This window comes from Sceloporus undulatus, chromosome 10 (assembly GCF_019175285.1).
Source record: "Sceloporus undulatus isolate JIND9_A2432 ecotype Alabama chromosome 10, SceUnd_v1.1, whole genome shotgun sequence".
NCBI classification, from domain to species: domain Eukaryota; kingdom Metazoa; phylum Chordata; class Lepidosauria; order Squamata; family Phrynosomatidae; genus Sceloporus; species Sceloporus undulatus.
Genome location: NC_056531.1, coordinates 1,573,470 through 1,593,566, shown reverse-complemented (window position 1 = coordinate 1,593,566; position 20,097 = coordinate 1,573,470). Strand labels below are relative to the sequence as shown.

Sequence of the window (20,097 nt, the reverse complement as noted above, 5' to 3'; positions counted from 1 at the left end):
CTCCCAGGAATGAACAGGTTAAACCCTTCTGCAAAGAGGAGCCTCCTAGTGCCATCTGGTGGCCACATGGGGTCAGTGCAAGGCAGGTTCTTTTGCCAGGACAAGGGGGAAAAACCACTTTGGGGTCCTTTGGGGATTTTGATGCCTTCTATAAAATGGCCAAATCAAGGTTTGCTTTTTCCTCCCGGGGTCCTCCTCCTCCTCTTCTTCTTCTTCTTTGTCTTTCTCCTCCTCCCATTTCTCCTCCTCCTCTTCCTCCTCTTTTTCTCCTTCCTTCCTCTCTTCCTTCTTTTTCTCTTTTTCTTCCTCCTCCTCTTTCTTTTGCTTTCTCCTCCTCCTTCTCTCCTTCTCCCTCTTCCTCTCTTCTTCTTCTCTTCCTCCCTTCTTCTTTCTTTTCCTCTTCCTTTCCTTTTCCTCTCTTCCTTCTTCTTCCAGTCCTCCTCCTCCTCTTCTTTTTTCTCCTTCCTCCTCCTCCTCCTTGACTCCCTCTCTTCCTTCTTCTTCTCTTCCTCTCATTTCCCTCTCTTCCTCCTTCTCTTTCTCTCCTCCACCTTCTTTTTCTTCCTCCTCCTTCACTCCTCCTTTCTTTTCCTCTCCTTTCCCTCTCTTCCTCCTTCACTTTCTCTCCTCCTCCTTCTTTTTCTTCCTCCTCCCCCACTGCTCCTTTCTCTTCCTCTCCTTTCCCTCTCTTCCTCCTTCTCTTTCTCTCCTTTTTCTTCCTCCTCCTCCTTCACTCCTCCTTTCTCTTCGTCTCATTTCCCTCTCTTCCTCCTTCTCTTTCTCTCCTCCTCCTTCTTTTTCTTCCTCCTCCTGCTTCACTCCTTTCTCTTCCTCTCCCTTCCCTCTCTTCCTCCTTTTCTTTCTCTTCTCCTCCTCCTCCTCTCCTTTTTCTTTCTATTTTTCTTCCTCCTGCCTCTCTCCACCCCTTTCTCCTCCTCCTCCTCCTCCTCCTGGGCCCCTTTTCTTCTCCTGCTGCCCTGCCCTTTGCCAGTCTCTGCTCCGAGGAAGAAGAAGGCAGGAAGGAGTGAGTCTAGGATGGCGCTGAGTGCCTGGGAGGGAGCTGCCCTTGCGCTGGGCGAAGCGGACCAGAGACCGGCGGGCCTCCTTCGGGTGGCCTATGGGCCCCAGGCGCAGCTGGAGCAGCTGGGGCAGGAGCTGACCCCCAGCCAGGTATGAGGAGGGCAGGAGGGCACCTCCGGAGAGCTTCCCTACTCTGGCCAACTTCCCTTGCCAACCTCAAGGGACCCAAAGGTCACCCAGTCTAGCCCCATATTGCCATGCAGGAATACCTAGAATCCTAGAATAGAAGGGATTCCCAAGGCTCACCCAGTCCAGCCCCATATTGCCATGCAGGAATACCTAGAATCCTAGGAAGGGATTCCCAAGGGTCACCCAGTCCAGCACCAATGGCATGCAAGAATACCTAGATCCTAGAGATGGAAGGATTCCCAAGGGTACCCAGTCCAAGCACCCAATTGCCAGGCAGGAATAAAAAAACATAGAATCCGAGATGGAAGGGATTCCCAAGGGTCGACAGTCCAGCCCCAGATTGCATGCAAGAAGACCTAGAATCCTAAGATGGGAAAAGGGGGGATGGGGAGTAACCCAGAAGAGAGCAACCAGTCCAGCCCCATATTGCCATGGGCAGAAGGATATAAAATCCTAGAGATTGGAAGGGATTCCCAAAGGGGAGTCACCCGTCCAAACCGCCACATAATTCAACATAAGCAGGAATAAACCGTGAGATTCCTAGAATGGGAAAAGGGAAGATGAAAAAGGGGATCCGGGCGACCGCCGAGGGCGGCAGCCCAAAGAATTGCAGTGGACGAGGAATCCTAGAGAATCAGCAAATAGGGAGTTTGGAAGGGACTCCCAAGGGTCCCCAGTCGCCCCATATTGCATCAGGAAACCTAGAATCCTAGAGATGGAAAGGATCCCAAGGTCACCCAGTCCAGCCCCATATTGTGCCATAGGAATACCTAGAATCCTAGAGATGGAAGGGGTTCCAAAGGTCACACGTCCAGCCCCATATTGCCATTCAGAAATACCTAGAACCTAGAGTTGGAAGGGACTCCCAAGGGTCCCCCATCCAGCCCCATTGCCATGCAGGATACTAGATCAGAGAGATGGAAGGGATGTCCAAAGGTCACCCGGTCCAGCCCCATATTGCCATGCAGGAATACCTAGAATCCTAGAGATGGAAGGGGTTCCCAAAGGTCACCCGGTCCAGCCCATATTGCCATGCAGGAATACCTAGAATGCCAGAATGGAAGGATTCCCAGGGTCACCCGGTCCAGCCCTATATTGCCATGCAGGAATACCTAGAATCCTAAGATGGAAGGACGACCAAGGGTCACCCGGTCCAGCCCCAATTGCCATCAGAATACCAAGAATCCTAGAGATGGGAAGGGTTCCAAGGGGCACCCAGTCAGCCCCATAATTGCCATGCAGGAATGCCTGAATCCTAGAGATGAAAGTGAGCCCAAGGGTCACCCAGTCCAGCCCTAATTGCCATGCAGTAGACTAGAATCCTAGATTGGAAGGGACTCCCAAGGGTCCCAGTCCGCCCCATATGCCATGCAGGAAACCAGAATCCTAGAGATGGAAGGGATTCCCAAGGGTCACCCGTCCAGCCCATATTGCCATGCAGGAATACCTAGAATCCTAAGTTTGGAAGGGACTCCCAAGGGTCCACCCAGTCCAGCCCCATATTGCCATGCAGGAATACCTAGAATGCCTAGCTTGAAGAGACCCCCAAGAGCCAACCAGTCCAGCCCCATTCTGCCATGCAGGAACGCAGAATCAAAACCCTCTGAACAGATGCCCACCCCTTTCTCTGAATAAAAGGCAAGAGCTTAGTCCATCCTGGGAGCACCAAAAAGAAGCATGGATCCCTTCTACTCTCTCATCCATCCAGCCTTTAGGATGAGCACGGTTATGCCTGGCAGAATTTTCTAAGTTCTTTGGCATCATCTGCCTTTGCATCCTCCTTTGTGACATGCCCCTAACTTTCACCCTCGATGTATCCATGGGTCGTATCAAAAGCCATCATTTTGGCCCCCAAACCTGCCCTTGACTTATACATGAGTTCGACTTATAGTCAAGTATATACAGTTACAACTTTCCTGCTTTCAAAGCATAGCTCACTTTTGCAGTCAGCAAAACAGAGCTCCCATCCAAGTTATTAAAAGTCTTTTTCAAAAGGCCTTTTCCTTTCTTTTTTTTCTTTTTGGAAGCATGGCATAATGGCACATTCATAGCAAGATCTTCCCTGCATTTTGGAACAGGGTTCTCCGAAAGTGACCCAAGTTGACTGCTCTAATCGTAACAACATGGCTGAGGTTTTGGGAGACCTGAGAACTTGGCAGGGAATCGATGTTGTCCAAAGTACAGACATCTGCTCCTAATAGCGAAGAAGTAAACTTTTGCATTTCCAGAGGGCGGTTTGGAGCTGGCGATCCAATACACGCTTGGCGTGCCAGGTTGCGTCCCGAGGCGTTTCGAATTGAAACAGCTCTCCTTGTGCGTTTGGAGAGGAAAATGTCCTTAGAAACGCGCCCTTGGTAAGCAAAGGCTTTCCAAAATGCACGAAAGCACAGGTTAAAAAACAAAACCATGAGAAGTTGTGCTGAAATAATCCGGTTTGTCTCAAAGGTGCCACAAGAGTACTTTCCCCGTCCTTTTTATACTGGAGCAGACTAATAGCGTTATCACTTGGGAAACTGCAACCAATTGCAGGTTGGTGCAGAACTGGACAAGACGGACAAATGGACGTATTTGGAAACTGGTGTCGGTGAAAAAGAGGCCAATCCCTCATTGAAAGTGAACATGCAAGTTGGCGCAAGTCGCAGCGTGAAACGTCTTCACGAAGAGGAGATCTGAAGAGTTCACCTTGTTTTTAAACCTTGGAATCCTGTGTCATCTTTGGCTGCATCTGCACTGCAGATGTAATCAGTTTGACGCCACTTTCAACTGTCATGGCTCAGTGTTATGGAACTATGGGAATTGTAGTTGGTTTGTGGCACTGGAGCTCCGAGTAGATGCACCCTTGCACATTTATTAATGCCATAGTCAAGCTACATGACAACCCTGGGCGGCGCGGAAAGTTGCAGAGAGATTTTAAAAAGTGCGCACTAGTGAAACAGTTACCTATAGACCAGGTGAGGATAAAAGCAAGATGGAACCAGTTGCGGCACGGCGAACTCTGGGACAATAAAGATATCCCTTTGATGCCAAAAAGATTATAATGTGGTGTCGGGTGAGTCTTTTTGTTTCACAACTGGGACGCCAACACTACTAAGGCCCTGTGTCGTGAATGAACTTTCCATTTACAAGATGTTATGCGGTGAAGTATTTTGGGGGGTGCCAGCATGACATAGCAGTTTGAGTGTTGGGCTATGACTCTGGAGACCAGGGTTCAAATCCCGACTTGGCCATGTAAACCCACTGGGTGAACGTGGGCAGGCCCTGCTCTCTCGGCCTCAGACGGCGGCAATGGCAAGCTTCCTCTGGACAAATCTCGCCAAGAAAACCCCTTAGGGTCGCCATAAGTTGGAAATGACTTGAAGGCGCACAACAACGACCAAAATACTGATCAGTATTCGCATTGTTGTTGCGTGTCTTCTGGTGGTCTCTGACTTAACGGGACCGTCTCCAAGGGCCTTCTTGGCAAGATTTCTCCAGAGGAGGTTTGGCCATTTCTGCCATCTTAAGGCAGAGACAGTGTGGCTTTTGTGAGCTCAGCCCGGCTGCTCCATCACATTGGCCTTTGTTGTTGCTATGCCATCCAGGTTGGCTCCAGTGTGGGCAAGCCTCTCCCTAAGGTTTTCTTGGCCAAATTTTTGCCATGGCCTTCCTTGGAGGCTGAGAAAGAGTGACTTACCCAAGGCCACCCAATGGTTTTCCATGGCTGAGTGGGGCTTCACATTCTTGCTTCTCATCCAACACTCAGACCATTATGTCCCACTGCTCCGTCGAAGCATACAAACCAGAACACAATGGCAGGAAAAGGTTTATCAAGCTGTTAGTTTTCCAACAGCCTTGTCCTGATGTTCTTTTAAAACCCCGCATTATTAAATGTTGGGGGACCATTTTTGATGCTGTGTCCTTCCTGAGAGCATTGGCTTATGCTAAGATCAGGCAGCGCCATTTCCCCCTAGCACAGTGGTTCTCAACCTTCCTAATGCTGTGACCCTTTAATACAGTTCCCCATGTTGTGGTGACCCCCAACCATAAAATTATTTTCATTGCTACATGCAAATATGTGATTTCCGATGGTCTTAGGCAACCCCTGTGAAAGGGTCGTTCGACCCCCAAAGGGGTCCCGACCCACAGGTTGGGAACCACTGCCCTAGCAGCTATAGTCGGGTTCCTTGGTGATATTTACAATATAAGAGCATGTGTTGCTCCGAAGAAATGCTTTAGAAAGATCCTTCCATGCCAAGCCTGTTTCTAACTCATTTGTTTGCTCTCCCCCTCCGTTTTCTGTTCTGTAACATTTTGAGATGCATGCGTTATGTTACTGAACCAAGGCCAGCAAGCCGGTCGCTCAGATATACAAGTCGCGAGTCGAGTCGGTGCATCATTTATTGCAAAGTCGAGCTCAAGTTGCATTATGGTCTTGAGTTTGACTCAATGAACTCGAGTCTCCATCACTGGCCCAGAAAGACATCTGACCAGGACTAAAAGCACATATCTATAAGTTTGGACACCACAATGGCTATCCTAAGAAACAGGGAGTTTGGTGAAAGAACAAAAGTCATCCTTGGATGCATTTTGGAAGAAGCCTTCAAGGCACCTCGGTTTTTGTTTGCTTATACAGTCACAGCCTGCCATACCTATGGATTCTGTACCCACGGTTTCAACCATCCACGGCTTGAAAATGTCTTTAAAAATATAACTCCCAGAAAGCAACCCTTGATTTTGCCATTTGATATAAAGGATCTCATTTTACTATGTTGTTGTATATAATGGGACATGAGGATCCATGGATTTGGAGATCCATGGGAGGTCCTGGAACCAAACCCCAGCAGATACCAAGGGCCCACTTGAGAATCCCAAGACCTAGCCATGTTAGTCTGGGAAATCAGTCTGCAAAAGGATCTTGTAGCGCCTTTGAGACTAACTTAAAGATAAAAGTTGGTAGCATGGGACCAACTGCGTTCATTTAGTCTCCAAGATGCCACAAGATCCCTTTCCACTTGGTTCACTTCTGCCAAAACATCTTGAAACATCTCTTCGCATTATGAGGGAGAACTGATATATGCATCAATGTGAATTGGATGAGTGAAAAAGCACTGAAAAAGAGGGGATTTCGGAAACCATCCATAACCGTTCTATCCAGGTTATTTCTGCCTCCAGCACCAAACTAAAGAAATAATAGCCAGGGACCTGTCTACTTTGTTAAGGGAGGTACAATTGTGTAACACATTTCCAAAGGGGAAGATAGTAGAGGATGAACCATGGTTGTAAGGCTAATGTTTTTACTGTTGATACATTTGTGATAGTACCACAAGGACTTTTACAACACTGTTCACATCGGTGGCCAGACTTTATAGCCAGATGTTGATGGCTTCCAGCTCTCACCATGAGGACCGATGGGAGCTACAACAACATCTGGAGGGCTTCATAAGCCTTAGCTATGGGTTGACCCTATAATGTCACACAGTAGTGACCGTGTCACAACTCACATTATTACGCAGCCTCCTGGGCCATTGTCCCGCCAGCCAATCGCAGGCCTCAGAACCAGCTTCTCATTTGCATGCTGGACACTATATAAAGAGGTGGCTGGAGGAGGTTGGTGGCAGTTGAGAGCCGGCGAGACGAGTGAAAGCAGCGAAGAGATGGCAGCTCTGAAGAAACATAGGAAGCTCCCCTCCCAGAGGAGAAAGAGGCGGTATCAGGAACGAACAAGAAGGCTCATGGCTAGAAGGAGAAGCCTGGCACGAAGGAAGAGCCTGACGAGGAAGAGAAGCTTGCCCAGAAAAAAGACCTTGGCAAGAAAGAGACTCCAGGACAGGAGAAAGGCCCTAGAGAAAAGGAGAAGGACTCACGAAAGGAAGAAGTCCTGGAAGGCGACCGCCAAGAAGAAGCCCCTTCCAAAAGCTAAGAAGAGCACCCGCCTCGTAAGATTCCCAAGACGCGGCTACCAGATGAGCTGCCCGCTTATGTTCTGGTGTTTCAACCGCTGGATGAAGCAGCACCTCGCAGCATCCAAGAAGAACAAGCTGGATGTGAAGTCCCTTCGGGGAGGCCCCAGCCATATGTTGAGCCAGAAGAAGGGGCAACCTGCCGCGCGCCGCTGCCCAGATTTCCTCCGGGCTGCCCTCAAGGAGGTCGCCAAGAAAAAGAAGACCAAGTGGGTGGTGCCCGGAACCAAAAAGAGAAGACACTACACTGATGATGAGATCTTCTACAAGTTGGCCAACCCCTCCAACCTCGGAGACGCAAAGAGCAAGAAGCCCAAGGTGGCCTCAGGGGTCAGGGAGACGAGGAGCCATTCTCTTGGCAGAGCCCAGGCAACTGGATCTGGGCTCCAGAAGGTTGCAGGTTAAAACAATCGCCCTCCCTCTTCTCCAAGCTGCAAGCAGGCCAATAGGACAGAAGAGGGGACACGAAATTCAAATCCACGGCCAGCCTGTTGAGAAGATCTACGAACCTTGAGGAGACCATCTACATCCAGCTTTCAATCCTGAAACGAGGCAAAATTCGCTCAGTGCCTAGAAGGGGGCAAATGTGATGCCTGAACCCCCATCATGATGTCTCAGAAAGAAGATAGTCATCTAGAAATATGAAGTTATCACCTCTGAAGCCACCCAGAGAGAGAAAATTATTTTCGACCTTCTAACAAGACCAGGGAGCGGAAAGGAAAGACTCTACGGTGCTCCCTGCCTCAAGGATTTTTTTCTTGAAATATTAATAAAGCTGGATTTTGTCCTCAGAAATGTTGTCTGTTGTCTTTGGGGATCTCTGGGGGCGGGGGGGGGGAGACCATTGGGAGTGGTGGGAGGAATTGTGAGGTTGCCAGGTCCCCAGGAACCAGCTGAAGATGCAGAAATACATTTCCCAGTCCACTGGTGGGGAGGCAAACCTCAGGGCAAAGGAGGAGGAGAAAGTTTGGTTTTATTCTAAGAGGTGGGTTTAAAACCGGGTTCCTGGGCTCTCAAAAAGGTGGTATGAACTCCGAAGATGAACTGGGACCGAAGAAGAGAGGAAGGGGATGCAAGCGCTTCGATTCCATCGGCCATTTGGAGGAAGATACAGAGGGAAGCGCCAGCTTATGATCCTTATGAACCACGAATTCGACAGCAGCACATAAAAAGATTTAAAAAACATTCAGCCACCATTCCGGGTAATTTAAAGCAAGCGAAAGTATATTGCACATGGAGAAAGATGCTTCGATACCATCCGGTTTGGATTACTGTAATACACTTTACATAGGGCTGCCTTTGGGAACTGTTCAGAGGCTTTAGCCAGTCCAAAACCCTATGGCTAGATGGCTGATCAGGGCTGGTTGGGGACAAAATGTAACTCCCTTCTTGAAACAGCTTTGCTGGCCACCAGTCCATTTCCATGGCACAGCCTTTTGCCCCAACCAGTTAAAGGATGGAGATCTCTATGAATAAGGTCATATGGGCCTTGAATCCCCTTTGGGGAGAAGAGACAGATATAAATTCAAGCAATAAGCTGAAATATGGGGAGAGAAAGGCTTTCAGGTGGCCTGAAGCCAAGCTGCATAGGTCATAATGGGGCTTGATAGGTGACAATCAGCACTTTGAATGATGCTTTCAAATGGACTGGGTGCCAGGTAATATATATATATATATATATATATATATATATATATATCCCACCCTTCTCCCAAGGGCTGCTTACAACATTAAAGATAATAAAATAAATAAAAATAAGGTGGCGTACAATAAAAAGCCCATGCAATACAACAATGATATCCCAATTATTCCCTCCCTCCCCAAACCATCAGTTAAACACATTTTACCATTCAACTATTCCATTAAAAGACGGGCGAATGGCGCTAGACAGAGTACTCAGGGAGACGGTCGATGGAAAGGCCCGCCGGAAGAGATCCATCTTGACAGCCTTTTTAAAGCTGGCAATACAGCGGATCTCCTCTGGCAGGCCATTCCAAAATCTGGGAGCAGTGGAAGAAAAGGTCCTCTGGGTACAAATCATCATGCAGTTAAAAATAGGATATGAAACAGTATATGTAAAGTGTGTTACAGTGATCCAAGCAAGATGGAATCGAGGCCCGTGTTACCATGACCAAATGCCACATCTCCAGGAGTGGGCACAGTTGGCACACTTAGCGTTACGCCAGTCTACAAACCTGCGATTTCCCTGGGAGTGTATGAGGGCTTCTACATATCCCCACCTCCGCTGCCCTACCTGAGGACCTCTGTCAGCCCCACAGTTATGGCATCAAATGTGGGCACTGTCGAGATGCCCTCATGGTTCCTGTTTGAGATTTTATTTTTAACGATGCTGCCACTGGAGCCAACGGCCCTGGATAACTGCCGCCGCTGTGGAGACCTGCGTTCGAGCTCCGCCATGCGAGGATCCTTACGTAGCTTTCTCTGAAGCGCAGGGGTATGACTCAAAAATACGTTTGTTAAACAGAAGTTCAACACGCGATTTAAAAAATGTGAAGTCGAAGGCTTTCATGGCCGATATCCATAGGCTTTTGTGGGTTTTTCAGTCTAGAAGAGTTTATTGCTGATGTTTCGCCAGCATCTGTGGCTGGCATCTTCAGAGATGGCATGGAAGAGTATTTGAAAAATACTTATTTAAAACATCTCAGTCCTTACTGAACCAAACAACTTAACTCTGACTCCCATCTCTCACTCCTGAGCCTAAGTAACTGATCTAAGCCTAACTAATTCTTATCTCTGACCCTGACTAACTCCCTTAACCTCTCTCTTTCATATCCCTAATGTTGACATATATATGACTGTGTGTGTGTGTGTGTGTGTGTGTGTGTGTGTGTGTGTGTGTGTATATATATATATATATATATATATTACAGTGGATCCTTGGTATTTGCTGGGATCTGGTTATAGGACCCCCATGGATTCCAAAATCAATGGATACTCAAATCACATTAAATACAATGGCAGAATAAAATGGGGGTCCCTTATATAAAATACCAAAATCAAGGATTGCTTTGAGGACTTTATGGACAGATTTGGAGCATTTTCAAGCTGTGGGTGCTTGGATCTGTGGGTACAACATCGGTGGGTACAGAGGGGTGTGTATGTGTGTATATACATATGTGTGTGTGCGCATACACACACACACACACACACACACACATATAGTATATATACAGTGTGTGTGTGTGTGTGTGTGTATGTATGTATGTATGTGTGTGTGTCACTCTCCAACTGACATCCATGTAGCCGTTTTTGAATTCCCTTCAGAGCTTTAGCCGGCCAACTGTTACTCCCACCATTCTATACTCTCACCCCTCCCAACGGATGCCTTGCCTTACTCCATTTTACTATGTCTTAGGTGCATCTCTGTACCTTCCTTCCATTTCTCTAATAAACACAGCCACCGTTTTGATATGAAATCCAAAACACCACCAAATGTACCCCCGTCCCACCCAGGCGTCTCAAAGGGGACCAAGGACAGTACATTTAATGTCCCTTTAAATACCGTGTATTTATTCCCTTTATCAACTTCCCATTGAGTCAACTGTCTCAGGCATCCCAAGTTCAGTGCCCATTTCATCATAGGGTCTTTTAGGACTTCTTCTTCTGAGGCCATACTCAGCAGGGTTTTATACAGGTTGGCTCTAATTCAAGTCTCTTCCGTCCACAAAAATCTTTTCTGCTTCCATTTTCTTCACTTCAAACCCTATAGTTTTGGAATCCATGACCTCTCTGCCATAGATCTGTCTATGGGGCACCATTGGGTTTTGAATCTTTCGGCATTCAGTTCGTCCTGTGATTTGATCAAATATTAAAAACCTTCAAATAAAGTCACTCGTCCAAGCCATGGTCCTAATAAAGGTGTAGCTATAGATGTTGAAACCCTTTCCTCTAATAATAATAATAATAATAATAATAATAATAATAGTATTTATTTCTAACCCACCTCTCTGACAAGATCGAGGCGGCTTACGTCAATAAAATCCATACAATACAATACAATAAATCCCATTATCTCCTCCCTCCTTAAACTAAACCAACATAATAATTACAACATAGCAATAACTGTAATAAAATAGCATTAAAACCATTATCTCTAATACCCCAGCCAAGATCTAACCAATATTTTCCCCATTGGGTGGCATCCCTGCCAGATATGGGCTAACATACCTCTTCCTTTTAAAGCCAAGGTGGCATTGTGATTTCAGTGCTGGACTATGACTCTGGAGACCAGGGTTTGGTTCCCCCGTTTTGGACTTCAGCTCCCAGAAGCTCCGACCAACTTGGCCAATGGTCAGGAATTCTGGGAGCTGAAGCCCAAAACACCTGGAGGACCAAAGTTTGGAAACCAATGCTCTAGAACCTCTAGAACCAGGGTTGGGCAACCCGGAAAGGATGGAGGCCAGTTTGTTGGCTTCCACCCTGACGGCTAGTAATGTGTGTTAAAATCCAGTTCAAACAATCACTAGTTGCAAATCTATCCTTCCAGTTTACTTTTGGCTTCGGTAAGAAAGGGCACAATAGTCAGTGGGGTGTAGCAGCTTGAGTGTTGGACTATGGCTCTGGAGACCAAGGTTCGAATTCCTGCTCGGCCGTGGAAACCTGCCTTGGGGAAGCCGCACTCTCCCAGCCTCAGAGGAAGGCCAAGGCAAACCCCCTCTGAACCAATCGTGCCCAGGAAGACCAACCATAAGTTCACTTTACTGTGCCCATACCTCCGAAATGACTTGAAGGCACCCAACAAGAAGAATGGACAACGTTGCGTGTGTGCATGTGCCTTCAAGTCACCTGCCGATCTATGGCAACTCCATGGATTTTTCAAATCAAGCAGATGGGCAGCTGACTTTATAGTATTTTAACTGTGGGTCCATGTATTTCTAATTGTGTTTGAATATGTTCAAGCCTTTGAGCCTTGAGGAGAGGTGAGAATTATTATTATTATTATTATTATTATTATTATTATTCCTGGATCATTCCTGAATCCCCCCCCCCCAACTTCTTTCTCTCATATTCAAGAAGATATTTTCACGTTGCACACATTGGTAAGCTCTCATCGGAAAGGAACAGAGCAGAATTCTCGGCCATTTCCAGTTGCCAAATTTCATCTCTTTTGCTTTGGAGAGGATCAGGTGGCCCTTGCCTCCATTGTGGTTGTTTAAGAGAAGGAACCCGTGGAAGAAAAAGAGGGAGGAACTCTATTCAGTGCCATGGACAGGGCAGAGGAGACATGGTGGCACCAAGCCACCACTTGGAAGAGCTAAACATGGTGGCACCAAGCTTGGAAGAGCTAAACACACAAAGGCCCAGGTCCTGACTGTTAGCCTTGTTCAAGGGAGACCCATTGAATCAATGGCTTGAATGGTGATCCACACTTACGCAACTTCCATTGGTGCCATGGGTTTATTTTAATTAAGGTGGACCATAAGATTCTGGTTGAAGCCCTCTGTCTGGTTGGTCAATTCCAGTTTTGCTGTCTGTATAAAGCCATATGCCAAGTGTGTAATCTTTTAATGTGTGTGTGTGTGTTTTTTTTATTTATATATCTGCTCATTCCTCACTTGCTGTTTTGATCCTTGGGTGAGCCTCCAATAGACACAGCGGCTTGGGTTGGCCCTCCCAGTCAATGCCATCATAATGCCCACTTTTCTTTCTTCTTCATCTCTGAAGTCTTGACCGTTGGCTTCATCCTAGGTATTTTCCGTTCTGTTAAGTCCCTCTCCTTCCATGCCGTCCCCTAAACCCTTTGGACATCTCTAGATTCGAGAGCCCCAACCAGAGTCATCCCTGCCACCCTGGTCAAGATCAGAAGCTAAACATGGAAACCCAACATGTGATTTGTTTAAACAAAGTAAATAAACAGCCGTGACAAAATGAATGGGTCGCAAAAGATCCAGCTTTATTAGTATATCAAGATGGATTCCTTGGGGAATGGGGTGGGATCAACACCTTGGCCAGGACACCAATCCTTCCTTTCTCATTCCTTTGGTGGCCAAAGTCTACCCATGGTCTTCTTAGCAAGGAATGAAACCAGTTTCTCGTTCTGGGGTGGTTTCACAGATGCATCTTCTTTCTAGTTGGCTTTTTTAATTCTCTTTCCACTGAGCAGGCAGCGAGTCAAATATTCTTCTTATTACTATTCTTGGTTCTCTCTTCTGATCTTTGATTCAAAACTAAATTTGCCAGTGTGCATCAGTTCAGGATTGGACGATGGGTGCAGATGGTCTCCCTCAAGGTTGGCGGATCTTTTGGGCAGGCTGGTGGGGGGCGTTGGGGGACATATTTTGTCTCCTTTCCCTCTCTCTTCTCTGTCAGTTGTTCCTCCAGCCTGACTGCATTGCTGTGAAGAGAGAGGGGGTATCCTTTTTAGCTGGAGACCTCTTGGAATTCATTTGCAGTTGGCAAGGATATCATGCCAGAAGCGTTGCCGCCTAGGTCTTGAGCCCCTGAGTCAAGGCTGGAGCTACTGCCTTCACCCTCTTCTCGGGCAGCTGTTTTGTAGAAGCTCTCTTTGTTGGAGCAGCGCTTTCTTCTCTTCATGCCGGTGACCACCCACTTGGCCTGTTTCTTTTTTGCCACCTCCCGTAGGGCGGCATGCATCACATTGGGGCAGGTACATGTGGCATGGTGGGCATTCTTTGCTTTGCATGCTCGCATGGGGGTCTTCCGATGGTCGGCCCGCACGGACTTCTTCCAGTTGTTGACCCGCACGGACCTCTTCCGGTTGTCAACTCGGGCGGACCTCTTCCGAGTGCTGACTTGTGTGGATGTCTTCCGATGGAGTGGTCCCCCACCAGTAGGGTGCTTCCCTTTCCGTAATGAAAGGCAGTTGTCTCGCATCTTCTGGCTGAAATACCATCTCACCAGAGGGCATGCAGTGAAACAGCTGCTTTGAGGGAACTTGATTATGTAGCACTTCCGTTTGGACTTTGCGGCCACCTTCTGCCGTCGGATTCGGATCTTGCGGGTTTTGCCTTGACGGCTCTTCCTTGAAGTGCCAACCTTCTTGTTTTTTCTGACACCAGCCATGGCTTCGATGGTTCTTGGAGCTGACGCACCTGCAAATGATGGTGACCACAGCCAAGCAGCATCCTTATATAGGGAGACGATTCAAATGAGGGACTGGTTCTGAGGCCTGTGATTGGCTGGCTGGAACAATGGGCCCAAGGACTACCCAATGATGCCCTATTGTGAGAGGTGGATTTTTATAACCTGAGGGATGTGGCCTAATCAAAATTCAAATGAAGGGTTGATTTTGAGGCCCGATTGGCTGGCTGGGACAATAGACCCAAGGAATACCCAATAATGCCCCATTGTGAGGTTCAACGGAGATGTGTGGCCAAAAAATATTCAAATGAAGGGTTGATTTTGAGGCCTGATTGGTCGGTTGGAACAATAGGCCCTAAGAACTACCCAATAATGCCCTATTGTGAGAGGTTGACTTTTATAACCTGAGGATGTGGCCCAATCAAAATTCAAATGAAGGGTTGATTTTGAGGCCCGATTGGCCGGTTGGCACAATGGACCCAAGGAATACCCAATAATGCCCCATTGTGCGGGTCAACTGAGGCATGTGGCCCAAAAATATTCAAATGAAGGGTTGATTTTGAGGCCCGATTTGATTAGGAATAAATAGCATTCCCTGCTTCTACATCTTCAATTATTCTTAAAGTTATATTTATGTAATAGTGAACCCAAAGTGCACTTAAATTGATTTCAATGAATGCGATGAGTACTTCAGAAATGACGGGGAATTAATTGTTGATGCACGCACACCCAAACAGGGAATGAAAACCTTCCTTTTTGCATTGACTGTAGTACTTTTCGTATCTTGGATGCCCTAGACTTGGGGCAACCCAATTCCACTTGGCAAGTTGGATGCCTGCTTTGTTATACAGTGGGTCCTCGCCTTACGCAGGGATCCGTTCCGGATCCCGCCACGTAAGGTGAATTCCGCCTATGCTCAAGCCCCATTGTAAACAATGGGGCTCATGCACGGCGGTACAGCAGTGCGCAGGGCACAATGGGCGCGTGCGCCCATTCAATTGAATGGGACGCGCCACCCCTTCCGCCCCGCGCACGCCCCGCAGCTTGAGCGCATATGCTCAAGCCACGTAAGGCGCGCCCGCATATGACGCAGGCGTGCTGTACATGCAGGAGTTAGATCTGAATCTTCAGGTTGCCCGGGAGCGTGACTCTTCCAGAAAGTGACTGAAAACTGTGAAGTCGAAGGCTTTCAAGGCCGGCATCCATCATTTTTTGTGGGTTTTTCGGGCTATGCAGCCATGTTCTAGAAGAGTTTATTCCTGATGTTTCGCCAGCATCTGTGGTTGGCATCTTCAGAGAATGCTGGCATGGAAGAGAGTGGGGTATATATACTGTTCCATTCTCTTCCATGCCAGCATTCTCTGAAGATGCCAGCCACAGATGCTGGCGAAATGTCAGGAATAAAGAACATGGCCTCGGAGCCCGAAAAACCCACAAGAAACTATGACTGAAAACTACTTTGGGGGACAAGCGCCTTCGCTACCCATGGTGCTGATTTCCCAGTGGTAACTTTTATCAAATGACCCTTTTGCCTTGTACCTCCGGCAGGTCCAGAACCGCCCGACATGCATTGACTGGCCTGGCTGTGACCCACAGAAACTCTACACCCTGATCCTTACCGACCTGGATGTTCCCAGCAGGGCAGATCCAAAGAACAGGTGAGAGATTTCTTTCCTCCCCTTGCCCCACCTTGTGTGGTCAATGCATTTTGAGTGGCCAAGTTGCCTCAATGGGAGGGTTGCCAGGTGGCACTGTGCAAACTGGAGAATCTGAGTATGGGCACCGAATGGTCACCTTAAATCTGAGTCACCTTAAAGGCCCGTGGACACAAGAGTAAGTGTTGACTTACTCACTTTCTCTTCATTCACCTGGCCTTCTCTAGTTGGGACTAGCAACTGGATGTCGGTCGAAACATGTGGCGTGTGATAAAATCCGTGCACTGACGAAGTCTGCAATCCCAATGCCACATCAGTGGGGAAGATCTGGCTTAGATGTTGAACGGTGACCATTCCTCCTCTATGTTTTTCTCTCCTGCAGAGAGTGGCACCATTTCCTGGTGACCAACATGAAAGGCCATGACATTGGCAGTGGATGTGTCCTGACTGATTATATTGGCTCTGCACCAGCCAAGGGAACAGGTAGGTCAGCCATCTTAGGGGACCATCATCTCCTGAAATGCCCAGGGGAAGAGGCAGAACAAGGAGCCTGAGGATGGTCCTCATCTTCAAGGGCCAAGGGTGAGCAACCTATGGCCTACCAGGGGTTGTTGGACTGCAGCTTCCATATGCTTTGGCCATGTAGCCCATGGTGAGGAATGTTAGGAGTTGCAATCCAACATCTGGAGGGCTGCAGGTTGCCCCCCTTCCTTGCCATCAAGTCTTTCTCACTGCTGTGTTTAAGGTTACCTGGCCCTGAGTCTCCACTTTTCATGAATCATCTCCAGGCAGGAGACAAGGGTACACATTTTTTAGTTTGGGGTGGCTCAGCTGTGAGCAAGATTTGCGTGCAAATCTCAAACTCAGCTAGGAGTTTGCAACAGTTTGCAGGGTTTCACTCATTTCTTTCTGCAGCTTACAAAGCCTCTTCGGGGACAGGGAAATCCTATGGAATTACTTGGTCCTCTTCCTTCCAAGTTGTAGTGGTGCAGAGGGCTCACCCTCTGCTCTGCTCTGCATCCACCTTCTGGCTAGAAGCAAGTTGGTGAGATGAAATGCGCCTGATCCCATCTGGGAACAGTCCTTTTAGCTAAAATAGCTGCTAGTTCTCAAACAGGAAAGCATGGCTGCATGCATGCTCAAATGACAAACTGTGAGCAACTGTGGTTGGTCCATAATGTTTCACGGCATTGCCAGGGGTGTGTTCCTAAGTCTCAGGCTTTGGCCTGCAAAGCCCTGCGCATGAAGTGATGCTGAACTAGCAACCCTAGACTCTTCAAAAGTAGACCCACATCAAACCTACAGCAGGAATCTGACCTCAGTGAAACAATGCTGCACCTGTGAGGCCAACCTCATCCAGAAAGGGTTGCAGGGGTCACAGTGTATTCAAGGGCGCATGGTGATTCACTCACATTCAGGTCCTGAGCCAAGACTTTGGCTGCATTTGTGATGATAACCCAGGTGGTGCTTTGGTGGCAGAATGCATGGGATTCCTCATATGTCAGAGACTGAGCCACCCGGATATTTCGAGACAAGCAGAGACTTGGCCCAGCCCCGGGAGCTCAGAAACCAAACAGTGCATTCTTTGCTTTTGGGTGGGTCATTTGTTTTGCTTGGAGAGATTAGCCGTTCTTGCTTGAACTGGGCTGCTCTCGAAACAACAGTCATGGGAGGGACTAGCGGCACTGGTGTTCTTTCCCTTTGACAGATTCTTGGCCTTTTAGCTCAGGAGAGATTTTTCTTTCTTTCCTGCTTGGGAGTGGTCCCCCGCGCCATTGCTTCAAAAACATGGTAGCCCTGGGCTACCAGAGATGGGAGAGAAATGAACGTGACTCACATTTCAATTCAGAGCAACTTCATTCTCGGGAATCCAAGTGAAAAGCAATTGGCTTTCCGGCACCTTTTGGATTTTGCTGTGTTCTTGAAGGAAACTGCACTCACGTACCAAGTATGTAGATGAGTGAAAAGAGCCTACAAAGCCACAGTAGTAGAGGAAATACCTAGAAAATGGAAGAGGTATATATGTATCTCCAAAGAAAAGGCTGAGAGAAACCAACGCTAATGTTGACATGGATTCAAAATAAATCACAAATGGAGGCAGAAACAGGATGGAGGAATGAGGCCAGAGGAATGAGAAACTGAAATGATAAGTCAAAGGCTTTCATGAACGGCATCCATAGTTTTTGCACATGTTTCTGTCATTATGGAAGGCTCACCTCCAGAACTATGGGGTTTTTTGGGATCTTTATATAAAAGAGGAAGTCTTCCTATGCTTAAATCATCCTTTACAAGAAGAAACATCTCTCAGTCCTATCAATGACTAGATTTCTGGACCTTAGATGAGGGACCTCCCCTATAAGAAGGTACACCTGGCAACCAGATGTGTCTGGGTGTGGATACGGGTGTGTGTAAATTGAGAACGACATTTCAATGCTGCTTTTCTTTCCACAAATCCTAAAGCGGTTTACAAGTCACGCCCAGACAATGCAAGAAAAGCAAACGATAAAACAATGAGATGTTTCATTAGAGTCTTTAGGGATTTGCTGACTAGGCTGGTGGTGGGGAACAAGTCGGGGCAAATAGAGACATCTTGAATGGCCAGTCAAGCAGTGAGTCCTGAATTTTGGCTTCCCAGGTGTTTTGGACTTCAATTCCCACAAGTCCCAGCTACCTTGGCCAACAGAGCCAGGGATTCTGGGAGCCAAAGTCTAAAACAGCTGGAGGACCCCAATTTGGGGACTGCTGAGCTATTGGCAGAGCCCACGTTGGAAGTCTGCTTAGATAATCCTGTGTTGTGGGTGCCACCGTGGAGAAAACCATGTGCTACTTGGCTAGGCTGCTGGAGAGTAAGCCGCTCTGCTCCTAAGTGAGACTGGGCCAATGTGCTGGTGAATTTTGAAATGTGGGTACTCATCACGACAGCGCCTGGAGCCATAGTCCTCCTGGAGAAACCCACAATGCAGGATGACCTTCCATTTCACAGTCAAAGCAGACTCTTGCCCCTGCAAAGCCCAACAGGAGCAGCTTTCCAGTCTCACCTTTTGAATTCAGGACCATGTGCTCTCCAAGGGCCCATGAGAAAATGCCTCGACTTGCCCATCCCTTCCAGTTTGAATGCTCCATTTGTGTGGTAGGATTATGTGTCAGAAACATCAACGGCTATAGATTAGTACGATGAAAAACTTACGCCTACGCCAGGACACTTCAGATGCACCAGCGTGACATCAGGTGAATGAAGAGAGATCAGCTCTCCTCCCTGTACCGCTTTGGTTCTGAATTTCTTTTGGGATGGGATGTCTGGACCTCCTGGGTCACACAGGACCAGAGCTTGGAAATATTATTATTATTCTCTGAAGATGCCAGCCACAGATGCTGGCAAAACGTTGGGAATAAACTCTTCTATAACATGGTCACTTAGCCCGAATAACCCACAAAAAACTATGGATGCCGGCCATGAAAGCCTTCGACTTCACATTATTATTATTATTATTATTATTATTATTATTATTATTTTGGACTACGACTCCCAGCCTGCACTGGTGCGGGGATCCTGAGAGTTGTAGTCTAAAACAATAAACTGTATGGGGTACAGACCCCGACACTCTCCATAAGCTGTGGCATATGGTTCCTGCTAGCGTCCAGCTTCCACTAGCTTCAGAAGGCATAGTCAGGAGTCAGGGATGATGGGCATTTGTGGCCACCAGTGACACTTGGAAGGACTCCAGGTTGCTCCCTAAGACCTCTGTCTCTTTCCAAGAAGAGCCAGCCACATCCCTTTGAAGGCTCACCAGAAGAGAATGACTAACAGTCTTCTCCCACAGATGATATCCCACCCCCCAAAGCCAACCCATAGTATGGACTTATCCTTGCCCAAACGTTTGCCTTATGTTCTTGCCCAATGCAGGACTTCACCGCTATGTGTGGTTAGTCTATGAGCAGCCCCAGCGACTCACCTGCGACGAACCCATCCTGAACAGCCTCACCGCTGCTGGACGCGAGCATTTCCGAGCCTCCACTTTCCGCAGGAAGTACAAGCTGGGGCCCCCCGCAGCGGGTGCATGCTACCTGGCAGAGTGGGACAGCTCCGTCTCCAAGATCTACAAGCAACTGAACGTCGAAGAGCCTAGCGCATGATCCTGGCCGGTGAAGAACCTGGCATAGGAATCTGAAAGAGTCTGCTGTGGGGTGTAATTTTAAAAAATTGAATAAAGGGCAAAAATGTTCTGCTTTTA

The 20,097-nt window shown here is 47.7% G+C and overlaps 1 protein-coding gene across 1 annotated transcript; it reads left to right on the top strand.

The window, feature by feature from the left end:
• The first annotated feature begins 862 nt into the window (after positions 1-862).
• LOC121916462 (phosphatidylethanolamine-binding protein 1-like) lies at positions 863-20,097 on the top strand. Its single transcript, XM_042441521.1, has 4 exons — positions 863-1,170; positions 15,759-15,868; positions 16,248-16,348; positions 19,770-20,097. Exons 1-4 carry the CDS (start codon positions 1,036-1,038, stop codon positions 19,997-19,999), a joined length of 576 nt encoding a protein of 191 aa, XP_042297455.1. The 5' UTR covers positions 863-1,035; the 3' UTR covers positions 20,000-20,097.